Below are 19,394 nucleotides of genomic sequence, written 5' to 3'. Positions count from 1 at the left end.
TTCTCTCCAGATAGCAACAACCAATTAGATGCCGGGCCCTACCCCGCAATGCTCTCTTACTTGTGATGTAATCTCTTGTAACAAAATCTATAAAAGCTGTTTTATATATGCATTTATATCATTGCATTGAATGAGGGAGCCAAATAACAAATCACAGAAGCAATCAATACTTGCATTCAAAAAAATGACAATAGTAAGACAACATATGAAAACTTATGGGATATAGCAAAAGAAGTTTTAGGGGAAAATTTATATTTCAAATGCATAAATTTGAATATAACAGAGAAAGAGGATAGCAATGAATTGGGCATGCAACTAAAAAAAGCTAAAAAAGAACAAATCAAAAGATGGCAGAGAGCAGACAAGTATTTCTCTGAGCGTCCCTCAAATTAAAAGTAGATTTTTTTGGAGTGACAGAACCCACAAATATTTGGAGTATAACAAAAGATACTTTGGAAGAAACTTCAGAAAAGATCTGTTTCAAATGGGCAGGGGGAGAAGCTGCTGAGCTTAGACTACAATCAGGGAGCTTGAGGCCAGGAAGGGAAGCCAAGGTGGGGAGCCAGGGCATCCCTGCACTGAAGGATTTTACTATGAGGGTGTTAGGCTACTCTGTCCTAGTTAAAAGCTGGTAGTTAAGCAAATTTGTTGTAAGACACCCAAAAGCAAATACAAAAGGCAACTTGTAAGTCAGAACTCAACTCAGCCTTGTGAGTCAGTCAGCAGAAGTCCCCCAAGGCAAACTAAAGCAGCTATCACCCCTTTGCCTGAAGAACAGACGTCCTCAATCTTTTGGGAAAAAAAAAAACTTTGTCCATAGACAGCTTTTATGGCGAAAGAGAAGAACAGACTTCAAACCCTGAGGTTCCTAAAGGAAATCAACACAAAAGCATAAAAAAGGAAAGAAAAAAATAACTTTTTTCCCCCTGAGGTAATTGGGGTTGAGTGTCTTGCCCAGAGTGTTACATGTCTGAGGCTAGATTTGAACTCAGGTCCTCCTGATTTCAGGGCTGGTGTTCATAACTTTCTTTTAAAAGTTAAAAAGCTTATATCCATATAGGGAAAGATGATATATTTAATTCGAGATCTGTATCTCTGTTATGGGTATACTTAGAGGTTGCAGGTATAATTTCATTTTATTGTGACGATTTAAAAAAATTAGAGGAAGAATGGTGATTCTACTGGAAGAAGAGGAAAATGGAGTTTAAATGGGGTAAACTATATCTCATGAGGAGGCAAAAAAGACTACCTATTACAAAAGTAAGACTTGGTTTCATGAAAAAAGTAACAAAATAGACAAACATTTAGTGAATTTGATTAAGGAAAGTGGGAAGGAGGGATGAGCATTGTGTGAATCTTCCTCCATATGATTTGGCTCAAAGAGAGAATATCAGACATTAGTTTCACATAGAAGCTTGTTTTACCCTATAGGGAAATGGGAGAGGAAGCAGGAAAGGAAAGGGGTAGGTTAATAGAAAGGAGAGCAGAAGTAGAAGGGGAAAGATATAAAAAAGGGGGGCTGCAAAAGGGGAGGGCTGTTTGAGGGAGAGAGTGATCAATGAAAAAATACTGGGGAAGAAGTAAAGAGGGAGAAGGAAAAGAAAAATATAACTGGGAGTAAAAAAAAATGGCAGGAAATACAGAGATAGTAATTTTATTTGTGAATATGAATGGGACGAACTCTCTCACAAAACAGAAGTGGATAGCAGACTGGATTAAAAGCTAGAATTCTTAAAATTTGCTGTTTATAAGAAACCCATTTAAAACAGAGTGATACATTTAAATTAAAAGGCTGGAGCAGAATTTATTATGCTTCAGCTTAAGTAAAAACAAGAGAGGTGGCAATCCTTATCTTAGATCAAGCAAAAGCAAAAATAGATCTAATTAAAAGAGATAAGGAAGTAAACAACATCCTACTTAAAGATACCACAGATAATGAAGTGATATCAATAATAAACTTTTATATACAAAATAATATAGAATCCAAATTGCTAGAGAAAAAGTAAAAAGTGCAGCAAAAAGAATTAAACAGCAAAACTATAATAGTGGAGGATCTCAAGCTTGCTCTCTCAGAACTAGATAAATCAAATCACAAAATAAATAACAAAGAATTTAAGGACTTAAACAGAATCCTAGAAAAGTTAGGGATTACAGACCTTTGGAGAAAAGTGAATAGAGACAGAAAGGGATATGCCTTTTTCTAGGCATTATATAGAACCTGTACATAAAGTGACCATATATCAGGGCATAAAAACCTCAAAATCAAAAGCAGAAAAGCAGAAATAGTACATGTATTTTTCTCAGATCATGATGCAATAAAAATTACATGCAATAAAAGGCCAGGGGAAACCAGACCAAAAATTAATTGGAAACTAAATAACCTAATTCTGAAGAATGAGTGGGTGAAACAACAAATCATAGGCACAATCAATAATTTCATCCAAGAGAATGACAACAATGACACAACATAACAAAATTTGTGAGATGCAGCCAAAGCAGTTATTTAGGGAATTTTTTTATCTTTAGATGCATAAAATAGGGAAAGAAAAGAAAAATGAATTGGGGTTGCAACTAAAAAAATAACAAATCAACCCCTCCCCAATTAAATACCAAATTTGAAATTCTGAAAATAAAAGGAGAGATTAATAAAATTGCAAGTAAGAAAACTATTGAATAAACAAAAGTTAAGACTTGGTTTCATGAAAAAACTAACAAAATAGATAAACATTTAGTGAATTTGATTAAAAAAAGGAAAGAAGAAAATCTAATTGTTAGTCTCAAAAATGAAAGGGGAGAACTTTTCACCAATGAAGAGGAAATTAGAGTAATAATGAGAGGTTATTTTGCCCAACTTTATATCAATAAATATGATAATCTAAATAAAATGGAGGAATACCTACAAAAATATAGACTGCCCAGATTAACAGGAGGGGAAATAAATTATTTAAATAGTCCCATTTTAGAAAAAAGAAATAAAACAAGCTATTAGTCAACTCCCTAAGAAAAAAATCTCAAGGGCCACATGTGAATTCTACCAAACATTTTTTTTATGGTTAAATTATCTTTTTTTAATTAAATTTTTTATTTTCAAAATATATGCATGGCTAATTTTTAACATTGACCGTTGTATAGCCACGTGTTTCAAATTTTCCATTCCCCCTCCCCTAAATGGCAAGCAATCCAATATATTCTACTAAATATTTAAAGAACACTTAATTCCAATGCTATGCAAACTATTTTTAAAAATAGGGATATAAGGAATCCTATCAAATTCCTTTTATGACACAGATATGGTGCTGATACCTAAACTAGGTAGGGCCAAAACAGAGAAAAAAAATTATAGACCAATTTCCCTAATGAATATTGATACAAAAAGCTTAAATAAAATATTAGGGAAGAGATTACAGAAAGTCATTTCCAGGATAATACACTATGATCAAGTAGGATTTATACCAAGAATGCAGGGCTGGTTCAATATTAGGAAAACTATTAGCATAATTGAGTGTATCAATAACCAAACTGATAAAAATCATATGATTATCTCAATAGATGCAGAAAAAGCATTAGATAAAAATCCAATACTCATTCCTATTTAAAAAACACTACAGAGTATAGGAATAAATGGAGTTTTCCTTAAAATGATCAGTAGCATCTATTTTAAATCATTAGCAAGCATCATATGTAATGGAGAAAAGCTAAAACCATTCCCAATAAGATCAGGAATGAAACAAGGTTGCCCACTATCAGCATTACTATTCAATATTGTATTAGAAATGTTAGCTATGGCAGTAAGAGAAGAAAAAGAGATTAAAGGAACCAGAGTAGGTAATGAGGAAACCAAATTGTCACTCTGCAGATAATATGATGGCATACTTAGAGAAGCCTAGAGAATGAACTAAAAAAAAGCTACTAGAAAAATTCACAATTTTAGCAAAGTTGAAGGATACAAAATAAATCCTCATAAATCATCAGAATTTTTATATATTACCAACAAAGTCCAACAGCAAGAGATACAAAGAGAAATTTCATTTAAAATAACTATCGATATAAAATATTTGGGAGTCTACCCGCCAAGGCAAAGTCAGGAACTATATGAACACAATTACAAAACACTTCCCACACAAATAAAGTCAGATCTAATCAATTAGAAAACTATCAAATGCTCATGGGTAGACTGAGGTAATATAATAAAACTGACAATACTACCTAAATTAATCTACTTATTCAGTGCCATATCAATCAAACTCCCCAGAAATATTTTACAGAGCTAGAAAAAATAATGAATAAAGTTCATCTAGAAGAACAAAAGGTCAAGAATTTCAAATGAATAAATGAAAAAATGCAAATGAAGGTGGTCTAGCTATGTCAGATCAAAAACTATATTACAAAGCAGTAATACTTTGGTATTGGATAAGAAATAGAGTAGTAGATCAGTGGAACAGGTTAGGTTCACAGGACGAAACAGTCAGTGACTATAGTAATCAGTGTTTGACAAATCCAAAAACCCAATTTTTGGGATAAAAACTCACTATCTCACAGAAAACTGCTGGGAAAATTGGCAAGTAAGTACAGCAGAAACTAAGCATAGAACATCTCACACCCTATGCGAAGAAAAGGTTAAAATGAGTTAATGATTGAGACATAAAGAGTGATACTATAAGTAAATTAGGAGAGCAAGGGATAATCTGTCAAATCTTTGAAGAAATGAAGAATTTATGGCCAAGTAAAAACAAGAGAACATTATGAAATGAAAAATGGATAATTTTGGTTACATTAAATTTTAAAAGGTGCGAATTTAACAAAACCAATGCAGTTAAGATTAGCAGGTTTGGAAAGCTGGGAAACAATTTTTACAGCCAGTGTTTATGATAAAAGAACTTATTTCTTAAATATATAGAGAAGTGATTCAGATTTATATGCATACAAGCCATATATTTCTTGGATAGACTTTACTCCAGAAACATATGGCACCAAGGTTCCCCAATGCCTTTTCTTTGGGGACAATACTTATTTTCAAAGTATTTGGGGGTCTTTCTTCAGCTTGCTCCAATAGGATTGTGTGTGCATGAGGTCTTCAGTTTCCACAGTTCAGTGGAGACCTAGACTCATTTCTGTGCAGATTCTGAGGAAGAGGTACCTTGTCCACTAGTATTAGGGAGATGCCTGCCCTTGACTAAGCCTGACAAGAGGGTAGGTGTGGCTTGCCATGGAGTGAGGTCCTCAAGCTTGCTATAGGAAGATCAAACAGCTGCCTAGCTCCAGGATCTGGAATGAAGTTAGCTGGTGACATCTTATTTTTGGCAAAGAGGGAGAAAGGGACAGGGAACTTTTGTGGAGGTTGTTTCTCTTTACTTCTAGGACTTAGGACTTGGTATAGGAGTGTAAAGAGAGGCAAGCGAGCCTCCTGCCTGACAGGATTTCCATTTTATGGGTACTTTCTAGTTGGGCTAAGTCATCCTGGATTCCAAGAAGACTTAGAAGCAAAGTTTTGTCAAACTATTTGGGGACAATGCCTGCCCCTTCCCCACCCTCTAGAGTCTGTTTCCTTCCTCTTAGTTTCCATAAGGTAGCTCCTACTATTCCTATGTTAGCTTATTGGTAAATAATATTGCTTTCTTAGTTGTAAATAGTTAATGATTTAACTATATTTCTCAGTAACAATTGAAAAAAAATTGGGAAGTTGGTTGCAAAGCTTGTGTTTAGCAATAATGAAGAAAGAAGACTTTGGCAGTTAGATCACAACTTTAGAATTTTCCACTATTGGAAAAGTTAATCCAATAGTGGAAATTCTAAAGTTGTGATCTAACTGCAAATAATAAGAGCAAACATTTTCACCTATAACACACTATGAAATAGCCAGCTGTTTAAAGCTTTTTTTTTTTTTTTTTTTTTTTTTTGGTAATAAACATGGGTATAGGAAGGTTTCTTTATATGAAACATTTCTGTATTAATTACACAATTTTTCAAGTACAATTTCACATTATACTTCATCAATATAGTGTACTTCAATCAATAGCTTTTTTTAAATTCGAAACACTAATCAGTATTAAATCTTAAAAGTCTTAAATCTCTCTCATTTTAGAACTCCAAAAGAGACAAGCAGTATTTGGTATTTGATCAGAGGCACATATTCACCTATATTCTGTCACTTGAAACAATATGCAGTAAATGGTACATATGGGCAAAATGACTTACTGGAGTAACTTGTGCTGTGTATAGACCTTGAGTAAAGAAGGAAAGCTTGGGGTACTACACTCTATGACCAATATCCTTGCTTTTGCACAAACTGTCTTCTTCATGCCTGGAATGGTCTTTCACATTATCTCAATTTCTTGTAAGTCCTGGATGCCTCAAAGACTCACCTCATGTACCATCTATTATCTTCATAATATATGAAGACTATAATAATAATCTCTGTTATTAGTGCTTTCTTAATTCCTAAAATTTTGTTTGATTTACTTTGGCAATATTTTTATTGATTTATCTATGCACATGCTGACATGCCAGTAGAATGCGCCTCCTTATAAGGACAATATCACCCTATTATTTTGGTTTTTGTCTCCAGCAGAAAAATACAATACATGTCGTGTAATTAAACATTCAATATTTGAGTTGAATTGACTAACTTCTCTCAATAGCAACATGATCTATCCAAATGAATCACTATCATAAACAATATAGAAAACAGAGTACTATCAAAGTCTAAAAAGAATAAATGCAAGCAAATAATAAAATTATAATGCCAAGAGCCATTCCACAAAATGATCATAGGAGATGAGCACAGTTGATAAATAAAATTAATAAGAATTGCAAATTATAAATGACCACATGAAAACATACACTGATTAACTAAAAGAGAAAGGCAAATTAAGACTATATAATACCACTAAAACTTGAGAAATGAAGAAAGATAGAAACAGGAAATACTAGAAGAACTAAAAGATAGGCACTCAACTCTTTTGGTGAAATTCTGAAGTGATACAATTTTCATATTCCAATTTGTAATTGTATGAGTGACTAGATTCATATATACTAGAGTACTAGAGTATGCATAAACTTTAATATAAGGAATCCCACCAGGATAAATGACTCAAAAGAGTCAAACAGGAAAAAAACAAAATTCCAATTTCACCAAAACATTCAAAGAAATATTTTTTAAGATACTAAGTGGAAACAAAGTGGGCATATTTGACATAATCATATAATGGAATACTCTTATTCATTAAGAAATTATCCATATGAAGAATTCAAAGAAAAATTTGAAGATTTGTATAAACTGATAGGGAGTAAAATAAGAAAAAATAAAATAATACTATATACAGGGACCTTCAAATCTGGAGTTCAACTCTGAGTATTGGAAAACTAATAAAAGTTCTAGAAAAGAGATAATATATTTCCTTACTTGCAGAGAGGCAGAAGACCTAAAGGAAAGAACATGGTTAAGCATTGTCCCTGTATCAAGACAATTGTATTCCATTGTTGTTCTTTTTTCAAAAAAGAAGCTTCCATATGGAATTTGGAATAGAGGGAACAGCTTTGTATCAGGACAAAATAAATCATTAAAAAGTATTTTTAAACAAAAAAGCAAGGAATGTAATTTACTGAAGGTATATATCATTTCCTCCAGATTTAGCTGAAGAATACATTATTCAGATTTCATTTTAGTAAAAAGGAATTGAGATAAAGAATTAAAAATACTTAAATTGTATGATTTATGAAATAAAATGCAGTCAAATAAAAGGTTCAATATATTGGCAAGCCAATTGTTTTATCAGCAGAGGAAAAAAAAGTACTTCTGAGAGTTTTCTCATAATCCAAATTCAAAGAGAAATTTTTGAAATGCTTAGAGGAATGGGAGCTCCAACCAGATTTCAAATTTCAAATATTATTCTTTATTTCTAACAAGGCATACACAGATTTTAAACTCCATATAAAAAATAAAATTAGATAATGAATATCAAAGTTTATCTGTGGCTGGAATGATTATTATCTACAGCATTTTAAGCTACACAATTTATATTAATGAATTTTCCTTAAGTTCCCCTTCAAATGAATATTTTAAACATCTATCTTCTACTGTGCAAATATAGTTTAAAGAAAATATATTAATTTTAGCTTAACAGGGGATATTTTCACAATGATCTCTCAAACTCATTACAAGCTGAAAAATTATTTGGGGAAAATAAAAGTCTAAGAATGAATTGGATTTCCATAAAGAGTTAAAAAATGTCCAAGAATCTTCCAATGTTCTATGCCCTTAAGTGAAAATTTAAAACAAAAAAAAATTAGATCAAGAACTAATCAATAAAACTAAGAGTTGGTTTTATGAAAAATCAACAAAACAGATGTCTTTAGTAAATTTGATTAGTAAAAAGAAAGAAAAAAAAAAAGATTACCAGCATCAAAAATGAAAAGGGTGAACTTACCACCAATGAAGAAGAAACGAAAGCAGTAATTAGGACCTATTTTGCCCAACTTTATGCTAACAAATCTGACAATCTATTGGAAATGGATAAATATTTACAAAAATATAAATTGCCCAGATTAACAGAAGAGGAAGTAAATTACATTTTGGAAAAAGAAATTGAACAACTCATCAATTGACTCCTTAAGAAAAAATCTCCAAGGACAGATGGATTCACAAGTGAATTCTACCAAACATTTACAGAATAATTAATTCCAATACTATGTAAAGTATTTGGAGAAAATAGGGAAAGAAGTCCTGCCAAATTCCTTCTATGACACAAACATGGTACTGATATCTAAACCAAGAAGAGCCAAAACAGAGAAAGAAAATTACAGACCAATTTCCCTAATAAATACTGATGCAAAAATTTTAAATAAAATATTAGCAAACACTAATAACTACTTATAGCAATAACAACAATTTATCAGCAAGATAATACACTATGACCATTTATATCAGGAATGGAGGGCTGGTTCAGTATTAAGCAAACTATTACCATAATTGACCACATCAATAACAAAATTTGCAGAAATCATTATGATAATTTCAATAAACGCAGAGAAATTTTTTGACAAAAAAAAAAAAAAAACCAGCAACCATTCCTATTAAAAACACTAGAGAATGTAGGAATAAAGAAAGTTTTCCTTAAAATGACTAACAGCATCTATCTAAAACTATCAGCAAGCATTATTTGTAATGGGGAGCAGCTCTTATTGCTAAAACCAATTTAAAAAAAGAAATTAATGAAATTAGAATAGGTAATGAGATAAAAACTATAATTCTTTGCAGATGATATGATGGTATGCTTAGAGAATCCAAAAGAATCATCCAAAAACCTCTTTGAAACAATTAATAACTTTAGCAAAGTTGCAGGATACAAAATAAATCTACATAAATCATCATTTTTATATATTACCAACAAAGTCCTACAGCAAGAGATACAAAGAGAAATTCCATTCAAAATAACTGTAAACAAAACATATTTGGGTGTCTATCTGCCAAGACATAACCAAGAACAATATTAACACAATTACAAAACACTTTTCACATAATTGGAAAACTATCAATTGCTCATGTGTAGGCCAAGCTAATAGAATAAAAATGACAATTGTATCTAGATTGGTATACTTGTTCAATACCCAACAAATCATATTACTAAAAAATTATTTTATAGACCTACAAAAGATAATAACAAAATTCATTTGGAAGAATAAAAGACCAAGAATATTAAGAGAATTAACGGGGGAAAAAAAAGACAAAGGATGGTGGCCTACCAATACCAGACCTAAAAAACTATATTATAAAGTAGCAGTCATCAAAACCACTTGGTACTAAGAAAAGTGGTGGATCACTGGAATAGTTTAAATACACATGTCACAATAATCAACGACTCTAGTAATCTAGTACTTAATAAACCTCAGAATTCCAGCTTCTAGAATAAGACTAAATCTATGACAAAAATTGCTGGGAAAACTGGAAAATAATATGTCAGAAACTTGGCACTGATCTACATCTCACGCTGCATACCAAAAGGTCAAAATGGATAGATGATTTGGGTGTAAAGGGTGGTACCATAAGCAAATTAGGAGAGAAAGGGATAGTTTACTTATTAGACCTTTGAAAAAGGGAGGAATATATGACTGAAGAAGAAGCAAAGAACATTATGAAATGCAAAATGTATAACTTTGTTTACATTAAATTAAAAAGGTTTTGCACAAGCAAAACCAAAAGAAACAAGATTACTGTGGAAAATAAGCAGAAGCTCATCAGTTGGGAAATGACTGAATGAGTTATGGTATATGAAAGTAATGGAATACTATTGTTGTATAAAAGAATAAACAAGCTGATTTAAGAAAGGTCTGGAAAGATTTACACAAACTGAAGCTGAGCAAAACAAGTAGAACCAGGAATACATCTTACACGGTAACAGCAAGATTGTGTAATGATCAAGTATAAAAGACTTGATTCTTCTCACCAGTTCAGTGATCCAAGATAATCCCAATAAATTTTGGATGGAAAATACCATACCATCTGCATCCAGAGAGAGAAATAAGGAGACTAAACATAAATCAACATGTGCTATGTTTACTTTTTTCTTCTTTTTTCTTATTTTTTTCTCCTATGTTTTTTTCCTTTTGTTCTGATTTTTCTCTCCCAACATGATTCAAAAGGAAATATGTATTTTTTTCAATTGACTCTACTTGTATAACCAGAAAAAAAATATATTAAAAATTTTCATCAGGCAATTAGAAATGGCAAGCAAGAAAAAGGATCAATATTATTGCAATAATAATTGTAATTCTTTTGCAAAAGTTGTGTCCGAGAGGCAGCTCAATAGGCAAGTGGAAAGAACATTGGTCCTGAAGTCAGAAGAACCTGAGTTCAAATCTGATATCAGATATTTTTACTTGTTTTGTGACTTTAGGGAAGTCACTTAATCACAATTGCTTCACCAAAAGAAAAGAAAAATTTGTCCATTTCCCTTCACTGAACTTCCAGTTTCAGGATTTACAACTTAACTATGGTTAAAAAACCCAAAAATGGTATTTAATACTATTAATATTTGTTTATCAGTGAACTTTTTTTTTAACATGTACTTTTAATATACTCCAAGATGGTGATTTTAGAATTTCTGTTTCAAAGTTCTTTGGGAGATAAGGAAAAGAATGCAGTGGAGAAGGGGACTAATTTACTCCAAAGTTCTATGGATTTTTTAAAAGAAAAGATCTAGTAAAGCAGGAGATCAGTTTAAAAAATTATTTTCAAAGTCCTTCAAAATCACAGATAGACAGATATGTATATTATACATTAAAACAGCCCTTAATTGTATCCTTCTATTTCTTTATTTCTGATTAATTATCAATTTAACTTCCCCTTCCTTTAAAAATTGTTAAGCCTTTACAAGGAGAAATTGCATGATCTACTCTGATAATTAAGGTACCACCATCCTTATCTTTGACAGTCATTTATCTACTTCTTTGCTATATCATTTGCAAAACTGAATTATACATATCTGAATTGGTAGAATATTCCCTTCAAAATTCACTCTAACAACTAAAGTACCTAGAGGTACTTTCAACTTTCCCTTCCCTGACCCAAAATTTAAGGTTATCTGAAGCCACTTTTAGGCTATATATACAGTAGAATTTTCAAGATGGAGCCACATTCCTGGAGCTTTATACTATAATTCCTTAATTTCATTTGGGCATCTTGGAAGAGGACCCACAGGTGCAGATAAAAAGCAGGAATTCATGATCAAATCACAAAAAGGAAGGGAGCATTTAAGCACCACATGATATATGGCAAATCACTATTTTTTTTTCATTTTCCATCTGCTTAGGAAATATTTCTTGAAAATAAAAAACTATGCCTTCAATAGCTAATGAATGTTTTGTTGGCTATTCTATGAAAGCTCACACTAGCAAGAAGCACCTGTCAATATTTAAAATTGTCATTTAATATCATATATATATATATATATAGTTGCAAATGGAATTTGTTGTATTCTAAAACAAATTTGGGTAATTGATCATTCTTTTGGAATAGAGTTCTGGACATAAATGACATGGAAGTTCAAAAGCTAAATAAGAATATTAAATCTGGATGGAAATCAATCATGATTTTCTTGTCTTTATGCCAAACATCTGGATTCAAATCACCCCAAATATGTAATTATGAGAAGAAAAACAAAACTAGCATAAAATAGATTTTAAATAAATGCTTCTACAAAAGAAAAAAAATTCTGTGAGGTACATATATTAAATAATATCTTTCTTTTTAAAAATAAAATAGCATTATAACATTTAAGGAAGTTTATTATCTGACACTGTTAGCCAGTCAGCCAGATTGCAAATGTCACATACATGTTTTACTCAAGCCACAGTAGTTTCTGCCAAGAATAGGATAAGAAGTAAATATTATAGTTAAAATATTTTTACAATTAGTGAAGGATAATACAGAAGTATATAAAACAGGAGCAATATTATAAAGCCCACAGAAACCTTTTAAGGATATTTTTAAATTAAAAAAAAAAATACAAAGGACCACAAAGGAAACCAATTATGCAGAAGTACAGTTATCAAAAACAAAAAAATAAAAATCACAGGCTGGTCAAATTAAATATCCCTAATAAACAATCTAGCCATTTTCAAATCAATAAGGAAAATTTCAGATTATATTTAATAATATTTAGGGATATTTTTTATTTGAGCTTGACATTTTAAACCGCATGGGGGAGAAATATATTTTAAAGCTAACCACAAAGCAAGTCAATATCAAGTTGTTAAAAGAGAGATAAAAATTAATTCTTCTGATAAATTCAAGAAAAAGAGAAAAATTTCCCACTAGGGATTCATCCTCTGACTAAACAAATTATGTTACATAAACATAATAGAACATTACTGCAATGAAAACAATAATGACTATGAAGAATACTGAAGAAAATGGGAATATATATATAAACTGATGCAAAGTGAAACAAAAAGAAAAAATATAAAGAGAAACAACAACAACAAAATCAAAACTGAATGCTATGAAATTATAATGACCAAAATTTGGCCTCAAATGACACAAATAAGAACAAACTGATTTCCCTTCCTCAAAGTGATTAGAGATTATGAATTTGAAACATTTCTTGGTTTTGTCAAACTATTTTTACTTGTTCCTTTTAATAAGAACTTGAGTTGGCTGGAAGGGGAATAAGAGGAGATGTATTGAGCAAAGAAAGTAATATATAAAAGAACAAAAAAATAGCAATAAAATTTTAAACTTAAAAAAAAAAGGAAATTATTTATTTTTACCTGAGTGTTCCTTTCTGTAAGATGAAGAACTGTCTCATTCTGTTTCTCCATGTCTCGTGCTAAAGTCTTATATTTGAGCTTCCACTGTCTAATAGATTCCTGGGCCTTTGTTCTCAACTCTTCTTTCTTCTTTTCTGATTCCTGCCTCAAGGCCTCTGACCGCTGGAATTCACTGAGATATCTCTCTGCTTCCTTGGTCGACTCTTCTGCTTGTTGGACCAACTCTCTAACTTGGGAATTAGCACGTATCCGTTCATTCTCACATTCTTCATACCGTTTCTGAATCTCTGTAAGTTGTTCTAACATCCGCACTTGTTGTTTCTCCCTCTTCTCTAAGTCAGATGCTAAAGCCTGGTGATTAAAAAGTTACATATTAATAAGAATTTTCAGTATATCATCATGTAAAAATAGATTCCTTAGCATTTATGAATGGAAATTATTATACCTGTTCAGTTTCACTGTCAGTCACTTTAAATTATATAAAGCTTTCTGACTCTTCTCAGTATATTTTATAAGTATATATAAGTATATATTATATAGTTACAGGATTATGTTATGGGAGTGATTATCTAAATTCTCTATTACACTTAAGAGAAAAACATTAAAATGCATGTGCCTCCAAATAGGGCAGGGCTTAACTAAAATAAAAGTTTTTTTAAACAACAAAAAAATAAAAGTGCTATTAAAGAATCTTGTCAAAGCAGGAAGATAGCTTTTAAAATAGTTCTTTTTCAATGTGAACTTAATTTAAGTAATAAATATCAGTGTATTTTGTCTTAATAGAGAATAGTCAACTTAGGCATAATTGAAAACATTTGTTGACTGTTCATTCTATCAGGAGATGATATAGATAATCCTCACTTTGACCTCCCATTTGAAATTTCTTTTTTTTTTTTCATTCACTGATGCTTAATTACACCTATGCTACATTTCTCAATGTTTTCTGACACTCTATTTTATTGTTTCTCATAGGGTGACAGTTGAATATGTCACAAACCCTGTTAGATGTAGGAAAAGATTCAAAGAATAAACTAGAAGAGTGGTTCAGGAGATCATGCTAAAAATTGTCCAGCTTTTATCTATACTATAGATCATAAGAACTGTAAGAACATACTATAAGAACATAATCCCTCTTCTACAATCACTGTTTTGCCTAACTGTTGGAATTCTTACAAAGTGTTAAGTCATTAGAATTGATAGAGACAATAGTTATCTAATTTAGCATGGTTCAATATGACTGATCTGATCTTACAAGGAGATGTTATGGGCCAGAACTTGAAACAAGGTACTAAGTGGAATTGAGAGACAATGTTTAAATCTAGTTTAGAATTGATTTGATCCTACAACAAATAATGGTTTCCCAGTGATATAATGATTGGTGTGTACTCAGTGTACAACATATATAAGCATATATAAGCAAGAAGCTCTCAGGGCCAGGGACAGAAGCCCAGTCTCAGAGACAGAGACAGATTCATTCCATATTCCACCTTTGTGCCGGCTGGAGACATTCAGAGGTAGCTAGAGGCTGAAGCTCAAGACTTTGAAGGACACAATAAAGGACTGGATTTTATCAGCTGGTTGCATTTGAGGCAAGTATTGAGCTGAACTGAAACTAAGGCTGCCTCCAGAAAACCTCCCCAAGAAACCTGCTCCCAGAGAGAACCATTATATTATAGAAAAGAAGAGAACACCACACCTAATCTTTCAAAATCTGTTTTTCCCATTAACCTGCCCTTGGTGGTTTTTGGAAAAAATAGGGGTAGAAAAACAAACAAAAATGATAATCAAATTCAAGGAACTTTTCTAAAAGCTCACATAACCAGAGTTAATAAGACTAAGATGTTATAATAGATACATGCTACAATATTTTTTTAATTCCATATTTCAGTAAATCTCCAAAATTAATGTAATAATTGTCAATTCCTCCTGCTAGCTACAGAAAACTGATAGAAAAGGCAATGACATCATTTCAAGCTTTCCTATAGTCTTCTGATTTTTTTTCAAAGAAATCTGGGAAATCCCAAATATTCATCTGAAAATAGCCGACCAGTTCTAAAGGGGTAAGAAAATCGTTTATAACAATGGCATTCTTATTGAAGAGGTCAAATTTGTGATATAATATAACTGAATTTTTTTTATGTTCTATACACTTAATAAAAATGGGAACCCCCTTTATAAGACTGAATATATTTCATCTATGTCCATTTTGTAAAAAGCAGACTTTGAAACTTTAAATGGATGTAGGGAATTCAGGTTTTATATATTTCATCATATATTATTTTTATCTATGACTTTTAATTGAAAGTTTTTGCTCAAGATATAAATTCATTATTAAAATATTATTCTTTTGGAGGAAAGGACCAATGATCTATTTTATATCAGTTTCCAAGAAGTCACTAATACAAAAATCAAGAAAATCTATATGGTTTTTAATCAAACAATACAGGGAAAACCAAAAATTATTTTAATGGACAGAAATGTAATATTCAAAATTAAATGTAATGCTTGTTAATATAGAAGCAATAAATGCAAGACTGTTGAATAATTCTACTAATAGCTGAATTAATAAAAAAAGTCTCAAATATGTTGATGCTTATGTGCTACTATCATTATGAATATAATTAAGCTAGTCACCTTTTCAAACTCAATCTTTAGTCAACTACAGACAGTAGAAAAGAAGAAACCTGGTAGTATTTCACTAGATATAACTTGATGACAAAGAAAAACTATTTAATTAAATTGGGAACTTGGCTATGCCTATCTCACAGATAATATAAAGTGATGTTTCATTTTTTTTTTGTAAGCCCCATTATTAGAATAAAATGGTATATAAAGAATAAATGTGGCATGGAAAGAATTTCACAAAAGAGTATGTAATTAAAAGTTGAAGTAATATAATATAGCATATAAGAAAAGGAACAGATTGGAATTGAAGTACGAGAGTTCCAATCCTGATTCTATTACTTTCTGTGTGACTTTGGAAAAGCCATGGAATTCCTCATGTCCAAAATGAAGGGGTTAGAAGGATTAATATCTAAGGTCACTCATCACTCTAAATTCCACAACTCTAGAAAGAGTCACAAGTATTGAAGAAATTTTAATTAGACATTATTTCAAATCTATAAATCAGTAGAAAAACTACCTAGCCTATAAAATATGTCATCATAACTTCTTTTTCACTCTTATGAGATATGTAGATATTAACAGTTACTAAACACTCAAGGAATGCTAGGATTGGGAGGAGTAATAAAAATAAATCAGATAATACCTTACAATGTAGTAAGAAAGAAAAGGCATGTAAACACAATTGTTCCAAGCACTTATTAAGCACCTCCTATGTGCCAGGCACTGTATTGAGCAGTGGGAATACAAAGAAACGCTAAAAAACGTCCCTATTCTCAAGTCACTCACAATCCTCAGAACTATATAAAAATACAACTTAAAAAATAAATGTGGAAGATATAATGAAGATGCATTTGTTATGCCACAATTCTCTTTTATTGTCCTGACTCAGTTTCCTAATTGTTAGGCCTCAGTTTATAATTGTTCTGCTCAATCCTGAAAAACCACCCATCCCTCTTAATCAGAATATTTGATAAGGATAAAAGATCTTATGTTTTAGAATATCAGAATGCCTCTCTCAATCCCAAACTATCAGAATATCAGATACCATCTTAAAAAGATGCCTCTCCCCATCTCCAGGTGTGTCCTCCCATTATGTCATCCCCATCTCCAGTGGCTCACCCCCCCCCACCCAGAGTCCCATTCCTTTTTCAGCACCCTGACTCCATCCCTGCCTCAGTCTACCCCCTTGCATCTGAGCCACATGTATATATGTCATTGAGAACTCACATTGTTGCCTGGATTCTTGGAGACAATAACCTCTTTCAGCCCTGGGAACAAACCATGGATCCATTTGCTCCCAGTAAATCTCTCCCTTTTAAATAAATTATTAAATACTCTCTAATCTCTATCTTGCCTCAGGTTCTCCAGCATTACACATTAACAAGTTTTAAGAGAATTCATTTTTGACTTCGGAAAACAGGAATGTTTCAAAGAGTTATCATTTGTGCTCTGCCTTGAAAAGACAGCAAGGATAGTGACTTCAGACAACTGACAATTAAATTGCACAAATGTGTCTACTTCATCAGACAGAACTAATATATTGCTTTATATTTTGTTCGTGAGTAACTGACAATACAAAAATCAAGGGGTATAAGTGAAGCATTTTGAGGTAAAATGACACAATAAATAATAATTATGAATTATTTAGATAAAGAAAGACTAACAAGAAAAACAATATATATGTGTGTGTGTATCAATTTCTCTTTTAGCTAGTTTTGCTAAACTGTTTTTAAGGATAATATTTTGTTGGGTTTGTGAATATATTAAATTGTGATACAGCAAAAATGTATCAGAGAGATATATAGATACAGTAATAAAAAAAAGTTACAAAGTTTAATTTCAAGAGGCAAGAGATGGGACTGTAGGCATAAGGAATGATGTGAGAAAAAGCAAGAAAGATGGAAGGAAGCATTTAGAAAAGAAATAAAATAAAATAAACTGTTGACTTTCCTGCATAAAAATGACCTGATTTCAGGTGAGAAATCTTTAAAACAATTCCCACAATTTTGGCTCTTCCATGAAAGGATACACTTGACCGAACCTTGAAATTCAAATTAATGGAAGCATTCTGTGCAATGTTCTAGAATAAAATCTAGGATACAGTTCAAGGCCAGAAAATCAAAGAAAAGCCTTTTCCTTCTGTGGGGTAAAAACCTTTTTCATGAGGCAAAAATCAACAAAAACAAGAGTCTAAAATCTGAGTCTCATACACAAATATAATTAACTGATATTATATGTAAATTTCCTTTTCATCAATTCAATTCCACAAATATCTCTTAAGTATCCTCTATACTTCTGAAGACAGATAGACTAAAATAAAAAAGAGTCCCTGTCACTAAAGAACTTCCATTCTGCTAAGCCAGGGAATGGTGAGAGAGAACAAAGAGGAAAACAACAAATACAGAAAAAACTATGTGAAATTAATTTGGGGATGGAGATCTGTTAACAAAGAAGAAATGGGAAAAGTTTTCATAAAAAGTATCAAAGAAGTTGAATTTAAGAAGCAAAGGTGAGGTGAGGTGAGACCTCTGCAAGGGCACTGAGACAGTGCATGAGATTATCAAGGAAAGAGAAGAGCTAGATGGCCAATATGGCTGAAATAAAGTATAAACCTTGAAAGATAGGTGAGAACCAAAATGTGGTAGACATAAAATGCCAAAATGAGTTTGTCTTATCTTAAAGACGACAACAACAGATAACTACTGAAAAATTATGAGTGTGGGAATGACATGGTCATAACTATGTATTAGGAATATTAATTTAGCAGTTACATGTAGGATAGAATAAAGAACTAAGCAACTCAAAGCAATAAAAGTGATACAAGAGTACAAGAGATAAGGACTTCTGAATAGAGAGAAAGGTATTAGGTAAATAAAATCATTAAGATCTGACAAGTGATTGGACATGTGTCAGGGAAGAAAGAGCTGATACAAGGAGGACTCTGAGATTATGGAAGTACATGGTATATTCAACAGCTTTAAAATCCTTAGGTTTAATTCAGAATAAAAAAAATTCAAGAAAATTTGTTAGGATAGATGTTTTAAGTAAACACAAATTCTTTTTACTCAAAGCAAGGCAAATATTAAAAAAAAACTATAAATGAAATGGATTCAACCCCTTAACATGGTATAAAGCAGCCTGAAAAAATACCAGAAATCATTATGTTTATGATGCCAAAGAAATTTTTCTTTTAATGAATAACCTTTTAACTTTTCTACTGCATTGGTTTTGATTATATATGTATCTATCACTTCCCATTTGCTGCCTCCAGGAGATGAACAAAGGATATATGTCCCAAATAAGTTCTTTTTTTTTTCTTTCCAAATAATAAGTCCTGTAGCTTTCTCTGTCATTACAAATGATTATTTCTGCACAAATCCTGGGAGAACATAACTGGTTCCTACAAGTACAATCTCCTTATATTTCTTAATAAAAATATCTTGAACTTAAAAGCACGAAAATAATGTTATCTTTTTGGAAGAAATAATATAATGTCCTTTTCA

At 31.6% G+C, this 19,394-nt stretch overlaps 1 protein-coding gene across 7 annotated transcripts in view; it reads right to left on the bottom strand.

The window, feature by feature from the left end:
- CEP128 (centrosomal protein 128) overlaps positions 1 to 19,394 on the bottom strand; it is a 269,958-nt gene that overhangs the window by 112,585 nt on the left and 137,979 nt on the right. For all 7 annotated transcript variants that reach the window (XR_004231984.1, XR_004231986.1, XR_004231985.1 and 4 more), the window contains one exon: positions 13,267 to 13,617. Coding sequence is in view for 1 of the 7 variants with exons in the window: in XM_031952430.1 (XP_031808290.1) it covers positions 13,267 to 13,617 (351 nt within the window). In the remaining 6 variants the exon portion in view is untranslated. The remainder of the gene's footprint in view (positions 1 to 13,266; positions 13,618 to 19,394) is intronic.

The sequence above is a fragment of the Sarcophilus harrisii genome, chromosome 2, assembly GCF_902635505.1.
Source record: "Sarcophilus harrisii chromosome 2, mSarHar1.11, whole genome shotgun sequence".
Taxonomy (NCBI): domain Eukaryota; kingdom Metazoa; phylum Chordata; class Mammalia; order Dasyuromorphia; family Dasyuridae; genus Sarcophilus; species Sarcophilus harrisii.
Note: the sequence above shows the minus strand (reverse complement) of the source record. Positions and strands in the feature narration are given on the sequence as shown.